The sequence below is a fragment of the Hypanus sabinus genome, chromosome 12, assembly GCF_030144855.1.
Source record: "Hypanus sabinus isolate sHypSab1 chromosome 12, sHypSab1.hap1, whole genome shotgun sequence".
Taxonomy (NCBI): Eukaryota; Metazoa; Chordata; class Chondrichthyes; order Myliobatiformes; family Dasyatidae; genus Hypanus; species Hypanus sabinus.
Genome location: NC_082717.1, coordinates 53,165,122 through 53,177,707, shown reverse-complemented (window position 1 = coordinate 53,177,707; position 12,586 = coordinate 53,165,122). Strand labels below are relative to the sequence as shown.

Here is a 12,586-nt window from a genome sequence, read left to right as displayed (position 1 = left end):
AGGACCGCTGATTAATTTGTTCCCCTCTGTACATCTTTTGTCAAAACTACACCCAATGGCAGTAACACACTCCAAAACAAAAGTTTAATGTCAAGCCATTTAACTTAATTAAACTAGTTACACTCATGATTGTATTTTTAACCATTCACAGAGATACAGAGATTTTAGAAGTGGAATGATGAATCCGTTATTTGTGTTCTTAGAAGGCATTCTAAAATTCTTAAATTAAATCTCAATAAAATGTATAATAATAGATAAACTAATAATGAATTACTCCTTCATTAATTTTACTTTTCAAATACTTTCTTTTGTAGTGTTCTGACATACTTATTCATGATAGACATCACTCTACCTAATTCAAATCCGACACTGTCACCACGTGTCTCTGAATTCACCAGCTATATCACGGGCAAACTTAAACCTCTTATGGAAATTGATGAAGAGATACAAAATCATGTTGTTGACGATAATGGTATTGGGGAACAAGATGAAAGAACCCAAGCTATTAAGCTTCTGAAAACAGGTAAACATTCAATATCTTGTACTGGTAATATTAATCTATTGATGAATGTTTTGCACTATGAAATAAAGCTGTAATCCTTAACTACTGAGATGGAGAGTGATAAGCCTGACCTGTCCTTTCTCAAGTCACGGTAAACTGGCTATTGAGTTGGTAATAGGGGCTGAATCTCCATTCACTTAGAGGCTACTTTATTAGGTATAGTAGTGTACCTAATAAAAGTTTGACTTCTTGTGCATTCAAAGATGCTGTTCTGCTTGCCACTGTTATTTGACCATGTCTGGATGCATTTATGCATTGACTTGCTGCCATGTAATTGGGTGACTAGATAATAGCATGGGTGAGCAGGTGTACCTAACAAAGTGGCTATTGAGTGTATAGTTTAGGCCAGAGGTCGGCAACCCGCGGCTCTTTCATCTCTGTGATGCGGCTCCCCGTGGTTTGTTAGTTTTTGAAATGTAATTCAAAATTTGAAGATTATGGTGATCTTGTACAATCTAAAAACTTTGTGGAGACCCCATTTCCTGGCACATCCGAACCGGCTCACAATTAGCCAATGTTCCGGCTAAGGGAGATAGCCTACGGGGGTTTGTGAGTACGTGTCTTTTGGAGCATCCACGCCCACGGGGACGGGTTGAGGGAGGCTTTAAAGCAAGGCTGTTTAGTTCGAATAAAGCTACCTTTGACTGCAGTGTCTTTATTTTAGCGCTGCGTGTAGCACACCGCTACAACGTGTTTTTCATCGCTATTAATATACATCACCACTGCCAATGCCTGACACCCGCCAGTGCGCGCTTTCTTTTAATTCTTCGATCCAAGGTAGGCTACCTATGGAGTAACCTTCAACCCAACGTCTTTTTTTCGGAGTTCAAAATGTTTTTGTTGCATGCAGATATGTAATTTCGTTTTCTCTGCAGGAGTTCCATCAATTTCATAAATGCAACACATTATAGTTTGTTTATACATAGCATAAAGGCAAAATCACATTATAACACATTATAGTTTGTTTATACATAGCATAAAGGCAAAAAAAAACCGTTGTATGCAGTGTTATTTCATTTTAAATATCAAATGGGTTTTGTGGCTCCCAGTGTTTTCTTTTCTGTGGGAAATGGGTCCATATTGGCTCTTTCAGTGGTAAACGTTGCCGACCCCTGGTTTAGGCAAAGATGTATTCATTTGTCAAGGTGAAGCTTGCATCCACTGAAATCTACTTGGAAGATAATTGAGTAAATTCATTCAAAGTTCAACAAGCTGATTCTAGAATCTAGAGGATGAGGCTTGGGTATTTTCCTTTGCTGAAGAGTTACCCTCATCTGAGGCAATCGAGAAGTTGTTAGTGCCTTTTTTAATTGTCTCAGTAGTTTTACACAAAATGATATTTGATGTATGATGATCCGGGGAAATTAACTTAGCATTACAGAACATGAATTCAACAATGCTACATGTAATTTATCGCTGTATCTATTAGAGTGACAGCCAATCCCAAATTATGTGTACATTAGGGTCTCTGCTAAATTCATCTAGTTTTTTTTTAAGGTGATTCCTGGAGCAGCTAGCATCATATGGTGACTGAATTAAATTATGAAGATGCAATAATTGGTTCACCATCCATTCAGGATTTGTCTGGTCCTCAAGCAGAGGCTCCCAACCTTTTTATATGCCATGGACCCCTACCATTAACTGAGAGGTAGTGGACCCCAAGTTGGGAACCCCTATGTAGAGAGTTTGATGGCTTTGGGTCTGTACTTGCTGGAGTTTAGAAGAATGGGGGGAGGGGATTTATTGACACCTACTGAATACTGAAAGGTCTGGATAGAATGGAAGTGGAGAGGTTTCCAGTAGTGGTTGAGTCTAGGACCAGAGGGCACAGCTACAGAATACAAGAACAGAGATGAGGAAGAATTTCTCTAGTCAGAGTGTGGTGAATCTGAAATTCATTGCCACAGATGCTTGTGGAGACCAAGTCATTGGATATATTTAAACTGGAGGTTGATAGGTTCTTGATTAGTAAGGGTGTCAAAATTTATGGGGAGAAGACAGGACAATGGGGTTGAAAGGAATAATAAATCAGCTATGATGGAATGGCGGAGCAGACTGCGCTGAATGGCTTAATTGTGCTCCTATTTCTTATGGTCTGAATAGTTGCGCTGCTGACTATAGAACCACCAGTATCAGTTCATAGTTCTTTAATTTCTTCCCTGCTAAAAGTACGTCTCTCTCATTGGCCCATGTAACTTCTCTGCAATGGATAGTCAAAACTGCCTAACCCATCACTGGCACTAGCCTACCTGCCAATAAGGACCTATATACAGAAATATACTGGAAAAGGGCCAGTAAGATCATGAATGATCTCACCCAGCCTGCTTCCACTTCCATAATATCCATGCCAGGACTACCAGACTCAAGAACAGTTACTTTCCTGAAGGAGTAGGGCTGATTAATACTCTACCCACTAATTCCTCCACTACTTTATTATTTTCTGTCAGTCACCTTATGTATAGCCCAGCATCACTTTATGGACATACAATCTATGTATATAAATTATCTTGTGCATTTAGTACTGTGCAAACATCTTAGGCACATACATATATATATATAGATAGATAGATATAGAGAGAGAGAGAGAGAGCTAGGGTACCTAAGACTTTCGCATAGTCCTGTATATTTATTATTGTGTTCATTATCTTTTGTATCTGTTTTTGTGCTGCATTGCATCTGGAGTAACAATTATTTTCTTCTTTACATTGGTCTACAGAAATGTCATTAAGCAATCTTGAACTTAAAATCTTTCTTTGGATTTATTTGCACACATATTTTGGCTGCTTTTCCATATCCCAAGGCTTGCTTTCAGTTTTTAAAAAATTGTCGTCTTCCCCCTTTATCTTGACAATATACCATGTCCTTTTTAATCCTTACTGTTTCCTCACTGTAGTTAAACTGTTTCTCAGCTTGTTTTTGGCTCAACACCTTCTAACTAAAATTGCAAGACATTAATTTAAAATAGTTATATTTTTTTTACAAAACTTTAAAGCTATTTTTCTATATCCTTCGCAAAAACTCTGCTGAACTAGCATTGACTCTATCCCTTCACGTCTATTTGTTTAAGTGGAACTCGGCTTTGTAACACAATGCCTTCTTCGAAACTGCTTCCTGTCAATGAACTATGATGCTTGGCCATCTCCACAGCATTATAGCCTCTGCCTTGCCTCAGCTCATCCACCCACTGTTGAAGTTGTGCAAATCTTTATCATCTTTTATGCTTGATTTTTCTAATATAATTTTTGTGTTCTCATATCCTCTATGTAAATTTCAAGTTGATCAAAATCAAGATGCCTTTGTTTTGTCAGACATTTGCAGTTTCAGTAAAAAGTATAGAACTTCTACTTGGATTTATCATTGGATGTTTTATTTCAATACATTTACTTTGTTATAATAAATTGACACATTAATGCCTAGCAAGTGGTTTAAAATATTACGTACCCCGTAACTGGGTGGCTTACCAGCAAAGATAGAGAGGTCTGTTGAAATCTGATGGTACTATTTTTAACGGTATTTATTGATAACAATACACAAAAATAATATCAATGCAAACATACAGATAATATACGTCGTCAATACTAAATCTAAAAGCGCGGGTATAATAATAATCAATAAGAAATAGCTCTATTGTTGTCTAGGGGATAATGTATTGTCCGATGGAAATATAAAAGTCACTTTAGTTCATTCAGGCTGCAGCCTTTGGTTGGAGAAAGACAGATTTTTAGAACTTGCCAGCTTTTCCGTTTTATGATGTCGATCCTTCGAAATTTCGTTGGTGGTGATCTCTTCTTTAGCTAAGCTGTCTTCCGTGGTAAGGCCCCAATCCCAGGCAATGGGAAAGGACACACGTGGGCCCTCCACCGGCTGTCGCTATTAAACGCTGTCACGGGATTTCTAGCGTTTCTCCTGGTGCGTCTAAAGGGGTTGTTCCCCAGACCTACCTTTTATCCTTACTCACAGGGTCTCAGATGTCAATCAGGTTGGAATGATGCCATCCCTCAACCAGCCCCCTTTGTTCATTCCCTGAGGGCTTCAAATAAATAGTACAGTACTCAATACACAGTTATGTCTCCAAGAGACAATGGCCGTTTTCCATGGCTTTGTATCGCTGAGGGGCCAGGGCATTCCAAACCCCTTGTGGATTCTGTGTGTCTCTCATTTCCTGGGTCCCAGACCGGCATTAATAGCAATCTTGCGATTCTCAAAAAGGAGGGGGCTACTTTGTATCCTCAGAGTTGGGGCACAGGCGTAACAAAAAGAACACCGCAACTCAGACATACAATAGTTTACATGGGATATCTGATATTTTTCTTTGACCTTTGAAAGCTTTACAACACTTCTTGCGTATCTGCCTTCATAGCTATTCCAGTAGTTATTTGTTGGTTATCTCATTCTGTTTCTGTTGCAGTACCACAGAGCAGGACAAGCTTGTTTTAACCTTAATGGCTGCACATTGAAATGGAATTTTGGGGCTTTCATCTTCTATTATGGAAAGAACTAAATTTATCAATAAAAGTATTGGCATCTTAACTTGTGGCATGTTTTGTTTTGTTGTGTAGTTTTGAAATGGTTAATGGCAAGTGCAGGAAGGTCATTTTCTACAGCAATTGCAGAACAGCTCCATCTTATGCCGCTGTTGTTCAAGGTATGTTGTAATATTTAAATTGTACTTCCTAGATGTTATTAGAAAACACATGTATTTGTTTGCTGTTTCTTCAATATGATTTGTCCTTCCTTGATATATAATTTGTGTCTATGCTATTGAAAAGTAGATTATTTGCCTTCATTATTGTCTTAGCTTCCCATATGCAGCCCAGAGGAGGTGTTTCAACTATTTATTGATCTGTAATGACACTTCTCATTGTAAATTGTACTAATATAGAACCAGATTCAAAAAAATGAGGTGTAAAAGTTTGCATGTGAGTGGTTCAAATTTTGGCATTGCGACTTATTGCAGTGAGGAATCATTGTCCAACACCTCTGTTTGATCTTCTATTTCGATGCTAGATGTTCCTCTCATTGTTGAATGGGTGAAGCAAAGAAAGTTAGAAGATTAGTCTTTCTGTCAAGTTATAAAATTAGGTTCCTAAATTAATGAATTTAAAAAACATTAACTATTCATTTGAAGGAATTTAATATCTAGTTCTTATAGATGGTAATTGATAGCATTTTTCTTGACCAACAAGTTTGTCCTACTGATGCATTGAATCTGTTATGCAAAATTTGTATAGAGTACTGATACTCTAAGTTACCTTTTTATTGCTTTTTAAATTTAGATTGCTCCAGTGGAAAATGACGAGAGCTATGATGAACTCAAAAGAGATGCTAAGATGTGTTTATCACTCATGTCTCAGGGATTGCTATATCCCCAGCAAGTCACTATGGTACTAGATATTATGAAGCAGGTAAATGGTATATTTTGATATGCTGACTCCTTATTTTAGGAGTTTAATTTTAGAAGTGCCTCTGGAAGTACAGCATGCGTCAGTAAAGATGGCTGCTTGCAAGTCCTAGACCATAAGACTATAAGATGTAGGAGCAGAATTTGGCCATTTGGTCAATCAAGTCTGCTCCACCATTTCATCATGACTGATCCAATTTTCCTCTCAGGCCCACTCTCCTGCCTTCTCCCCTTATCCCTTCATTCCCTGACCAATCAAGAATCTATCTTCCTCTGATATAAAGACACAAAAAGACTAGGCTTCCACAGCTGCCTGTGGCAAAGAATTCTACAGATTCGCCACTCTCTGGTTAAAAAAATTACTCCTAATCGCCATTCTAAAAGGCCACCCTCTATTCTGAGGCTCTGAGTCTTTTGACTTTCCCACCATAGGAAACATCCTCTCTACATCCACTCTGTCAAGGCCTTTCATCTTTCAGTAGGTTTCAGTTAAGTCACCTCCCCTCATTCTTTTGAATTCTAGTGAGTATAGGCCCAGAGCGATCAGACGCTCTTTATATGACAAGCCATTCAATCCTGGAATCATTTTCGTGAGCCTCCTTTGAACCCTTGACTTTAATGGATTAAAATTTAGAAAGCAAAATATAAAATACTGTAGTTGCATAAAACCTGAGAATTCAGCTTTGAATGTAATTGGTGATGAGGTATGAACTCTGCCTGATACTTTTTAGCTTTTAGCACTAAACCGTCTCCGATTAATTTTCTGTTTCATTTTTTAAAAAGAAAATTTAGTAAATCATTTAGGAAAGGTAACTTACTAAAATGTAATCCAGCTGAAAATTGTTTCTACATAAAATCATCTTTCTAAATTAATGCCAATTTGCATCTTGAGTACTGTGCATATAATGTGTTGGAAGCAGTTCAGAGATGTTTTACTGGATTTGGGTCAATTATCCTGTGAGGAAAACTTGAACAGGATACACCCGTGCCTGTTAGGGTTCATAAGAAGAGTGGATTTGATTGAAACAGTGAGACCCCGAGTGTTCTCGAATGAATTTAGAGAAGATGATTCCTCTTCTGGCAGGCTATACAACTTGGAGAAAAGGGATTAGCAATTTAAGGGAGAGTTGAGGTAGTGTTGTTTTCTCTCGGGGCATAGTCTTAGGAACACTTTCCTTTGTAGGACCATGGACCGTGTTTTTGAATATTCTTAAAGGTAGAGGGAGATATTGGTGATGAGGTGTAAAAGGCTACGTTGTAACTACATATTTTGGCCATGTGCTAAATCAAATATAATTATAGATAAATAAGCAATGTTTCTTGGCCCGAAACGTCGACAGTGCTTCTCCTTATAGATGCTGTGTGGCCTGCTGTGTTCCACCAGCATTTTGTGTGTGTTGAATGTTTATTTAGTGTTGCTTGTAAGGAGTTTGTATGTTTTCCCGTGACTGTGTGGGTTTCCTCTGGGTGCTCCCATTTTACCCAGGTCATGTTCTCTTCTCGCTGCTGCCACCAGGAAGAAGGTACAGGAGCCTCGGGACTCTCATCACCAGAACAGTTATTACCACTCAACCCTCAGGCTCTAAAATGGGGTGGGGGTGGGGGGGGAATAGTTTCACTCAACTTCACTTACCTATTGAAATATAGCCACAATCTATTGACTCACATTCAAAGACTGTTTGTTTCATATTCTCAATACTTACTGCTTATTTTTTTTTGTGTTTGAACAGTTTGTTATCTTTGGCATACTGTTTGAACACCTAAGTTGGTGTGGTCTTTCATTGATTCTATTACGGTTATTATTCTGTTATGAATTTATTGAGTATGCCCACAAGAAAATGGATTCCCGGGTTGTATGTTGTGACATGTATGTACTTTGATAATAAATTTACTTTGAACTTTGAATTTACAGTAATTTTTTTGTAAGCATCTAGTGCCAAACATTCCTACCTCATACCTCCCTTATACTAATGTCATAAAGATCCAGTTTAACTGTTCCTGCTCCCTTAGTCTTCTAAAATTCCAGAAAATTGTGAAAATGAAGTATAATATTCATTTAACATATCCACTATTCCAGAAGATTTCCATCTCCAAGCTTCCTTTAAAATATTATTTTATTTCTCTTTATTGTCTCTTAATTACAATACTCTTATTGAAGTGACCCAAATCACTTTTACTCACTATATTTTCAAAGCATCATGAGTTTTACTTTCGACATCACTGAATATGGCATTGCTTTTAATAAGCTTCACTTTCATTTGGAATCACTTTTTAATCCCTAAACATCTTCAGGTTTTACATTTTGTTGTATTTTGTGATACAGTAACTGGTTATTGGTGTTCTGTATTCCCTCTGTATATATTTTCAGTAGTCGAGCAACTACATTTGATTTCATAGATGTATGTACTCCACATTTCTCTGTGTAGTTTGAAGAATGAGAGGAAATTGAATTAATTGTTAATGTTTTAAGGTTTAAAAGCAAAGAATTTATTGAGGATCAAAAATCGATATGGTTGTGGATTAAATGTGAATGGAATTTTTGATGTTTCTGTCACCAGAGATCAGAAGAGGTCATGCAAGACCTTTATAATTGATTAGTTAGACTCCAGTTAGAATATTGTGATCTTGGGATGCCCCAATTGAATATGATTTCACATCATCTTTTAGCTTTGTGGTTGTTGCAGATGTCAGGTGCCCAATATCAGATATGGCTGGTTACAATAGAACTTCAGTATTGTATTGCAGAAATGAATTTAGCAGTTTCCAATTTACTATAGAGTATTAAATTGTTAGATAGTAACTATTGTATGAATCTTCTGAACAAAAGAAGTCACTTACGTTTTGTTTACTATGTTCTTGTTAATCATTTTGGATTTATCTTTATTTATACAGACATCAGAGAGCAGTTCTTGGCATGCAAAGTACACTGTTTTAACTTACCTCCAGACCATGGTGTTCTACAATCTCTTTGTATTTTTGGACAATAAACAGGCTGTCCAAGATATAAGATGGCTTGTCTTAAAACTTTTAGAAGATGAACAATTAGAGGTAAGCTAATCTGACTACAGAGTGGTAGTTCTCAGCCCAAGCCATAATGAACATGTTTTCTTAAATTTACCATATTTTGCCAAGTCCATATTGTGAATATTTTTTATATTTCACAGAGAGAAGTTGTGCTCTCTGTGCTTTCTTTTACTTGGAACTACTCAAGCTTCACATTCAGATGAAAAGTTTTAGACTCTTGATGAAATTTTAACCTTTCAGCCAGTAAATTCTGTTCTTATAAATGGTTTTCTAACTGTCCTAGTGTAAGATCACTGTCCTGGCTGGGGCATCAAAAAAAAAGCCTGACATTCTTCTGCGGTATACTTGGTGTTGGTGTATGGAGAAAGGCGTACAAAGGCTGTGTGGTTGAACAAAATGAGAAGAAATGGATAATTAAACCAAGGAAAGGAATGAGCAGATTGGGATAGAATAGAAAAGTGTTGGAATACAATTGAGAGTGAGAGACATTAAATAAAGTATAAATGAGTATATCTTTGAATTGCGGGATTGTTATTTACGCCAATTGAAGATTAAATTACTTTGATCGTGTGATTTGGAGGCACAGAAGTTCAATCAGTATTGCAAGAATGTAATAAAAGTACTATTTTAAAAATAATACCTCATTATACCCTTCTCATTGCCCTCCTTTTGATAACCTGAAATCTGATTCTTTTCTTCCCTCTGCTCTCACTCCCACATGCTCCTTTCTTCCCTTTTCCTGCATCGGTTCAATTATCGTTCTTACTTTTGAGTTGCTTATGTGCCCCTGCAGTTGAGCATTTTAGTAAATTGATACATGACTTGATCTCCTACCACTGATGGCTGATCCCAAGAAAGTTGGGAAAACTTGTGTTACAGTTTCGTACTCATCTGCTAAAGGTAGAACCTGGTTGCTCAATTAGAATAAAGCTCACACAGGAAGATTTATGAATATTTTTTCCTATCTCATCCGTTGTTTATTCAATAACAAATCAAGATTATCTTTGGGCATTAGATAGTGTGATACAACTTTCCACAATGGCTTTACTTCTTCGTATGGTTTCTTACTATTACAGCTTCTTAGCCACGGTCTTCATTACACATGTTAAATAGTGAAGAATTCTCACAGTATCAAGCATTCATCCTCCAACCAAATACCAGAGCCAAGCATTCAAAGCCATTTGTTAGCTCATCATTTGCATAAAATTGAATGTTGTTCTTGTTCACAAAGTTGTCATTGAGTTTTATAAAGAATGAAATTGAAAAAGTCCAAAGGAGTGAAACTTTAGAACACACTAGAAATCTGAATATTACTTTAGAAATCTATGATGTGTTTTGAAACTAGACAGACATACTTTATTGATCCTGAGGGAAATTGGGTTTCATTACAGCCACACCAACCAAGAATAGTGAAGGAATATAGCAGTATAAACCCATAATTAATTAATTAGTAATAAGTTAATCATACCCAGTGGAAATAAGTCCAAGACCAGCCTATTAGCACAGGGTGTCTGACGCTCTTAGGGAGGAGTTGTAAAATTTGATGGCCACAGGTAGGAATGACTTCCTATGATGCTCTGTGTTACATCTCGTGGTATGAGTCTCTGGCTGACTGTACTTCTGTGCCTAACCAGTACATTATGGAGTGGATGGGAGTCATTGTCCAAGATGGCATGCAACTTGGACAGCATCCTCTTTTCAGACACCACCGTCAGAGAGTCGAGTTCCACCCCCACAACATCACTGGCCTTACGAATGAGTTTGTTGATTCTGTTGGTGTCTGCTATCCTCAGCCTGCTGCCCCAGCACACAACAGCAAACATGATAGCACTGGCCACCACAGTCTCATAGAAATCCTCAACATCGTCCAGCAGATGTTAAAGGACCTCAGTCTCCTCAGGAAATAGAGATGGCTCTGACCCTTCTTGTAGACAGCCTCATTGTTCCTTGACTAGTCCAGTTTATTATCCATTCCTATTTCCAGGTATTTGTAATCCTCCACCATGTCCACACTGACCCCTTGGATGGAAATAGGGGTTACCCATGCCTTAGCCTTCCTCAGGTCCACCACCAGCTCCTTAGTCTTTTTCATATTAAGCTGCAAATGATTCTGCTCACACCATGTGACAAAGTTTCCCACTGTAGCTCTGTACTCAGCCTCAATTCACTTTGAATTATAATTCACCTTCCTCTCCCATACATTAATTTCTGAAAAACTTGGATAAAAAGCAGTTTGGCCATCAACTTGGAGATAGCAGAAGGATTACATCTGGAAGAATTATGATTATAATTTTATACTTCAATGAGAGTTTTGTATTTGTAGCAATTGCATACATCTATGTAATTACACATCTTTATAAATCTAATTCTTCGCAGCTTTCATGTATCAGAATTGAGTGCAATTGCATTGCCACCAGCTACATTTTTAATAGATTTGAATTAGCAATATTGTCCACTAATTTAGCTGTTTTTGTCAGGAATTTTACTGGGTGAGCAATTCCACATTTCCCATCAACTTAATTTGATGCAGTGAATTGATTATTGATGAAATGAGAGAAGTGAGATTTGTTGTTCAAAGTTTTGTTTTGAAATCTGACAATTAACCTGCTTAAATTGCTGGAACTGAAGGAAATGCCAGATTGTAGGAATATTCAAAGGCTTGCAAATAGTGTGGAGAAACATGATCAGAGCCTTGCAGACAAAGTATATGCAACAGGCGAATCTTAAAACTGTTGTGCATATTGAAAAGAAGTAATAAAATAGTTATTTTGGGATTCCTTGTGATAGCGTAGGGATGGTCATGAATGATGCAGAATTGTGTGTTGAATAATACTGTGATATTGTAGGGATGGTCATGGTGCAGAATTGTGTGTTGAATGTACTGTGTGAACCTTGAATGTGAAGTGATGCCTGTCTTTTTACTGCTTACAGACAAGAGAGATGGCTGCTATCACCTTGAGTGGTCTGTTGCAGTGCAATTTCTTGACTATGGATTCTGCCATGCAGCTGCACTTCGAACAGCTCTGCAAGACCAGACTTCCAAAAAAGAGGAAGCGAGACCCAGGCACAGTAGCAGATACAATTCCTGCAGCAGGTAAGAACAAATATGTTTATGAATTTTTTTTAATAACTAACTTTCATTAATATGACTGGTGTAAATAATATTTGTTCCCAAGCATTCATTACTGGACTATTTAGCAGCTGAAGCTATAATGAGTGTACTAATGTTAAAAGCAATGTTAGGATAGATAAATGCAGGTGATAGTGTAAAATGTTTAATATTTTTCATGATCTCAATAGATTTGGTTCGTCGGCATGCTGGAGTGCTAGGATTAAGTGCCTGCATCTTATCGAGTCCATATGAAGTGCCCACTTGGATGCCACAGCTTCTGATGAACCTCAGTGGTCACCTAAATGACCCACAACCTATAGAGGTATATATATGCTGTTTAGAGAAATTACTTCTCTGATGTTTTATTATTGGCAGAAATTTAAGAATATATTTGCATAGAAAATGAAAACTAAATCGATCAAAAATACAAAATTTCCTGTGTTTAATCTACGATAAGAACTGCAGTTGCTCATCTCCAATCATGTTC

The 12,586-nt window shown here is 37.3% G+C and overlaps 1 protein-coding gene across 3 annotated transcripts in view; it reads left to right on the top strand.

The window, feature by feature from the left end:
• Positions 1–12,586, top strand: part of LOC132402877 (proteasome activator complex subunit 4-like) — a 130,775-nt gene that overhangs the window by 110,659 nt on the left and 7,530 nt on the right. For all 3 annotated transcript variants that reach the window (XR_009515117.1, XM_059985925.1, XM_059985924.1), the window contains 6 exons: positions 315–523; positions 5,122–5,207; positions 5,839–5,967; positions 8,856–9,011; positions 11,919–12,081; positions 12,288–12,421. Coding sequence is in view for 2 of the 3 variants with exons in the window: in XM_059985925.1 (XP_059841908.1) it covers positions 315–523; positions 5,122–5,207; positions 5,839–5,967; positions 8,856–9,011; positions 11,919–12,081; positions 12,288–12,421 (877 nt within the window). In the remaining variant the exon portion in view is untranslated. The remainder of the gene's footprint in view (positions 1–314; positions 524–5,121; positions 5,208–5,838; positions 5,968–8,855; positions 9,012–11,918; positions 12,082–12,287; positions 12,422–12,586) is intronic.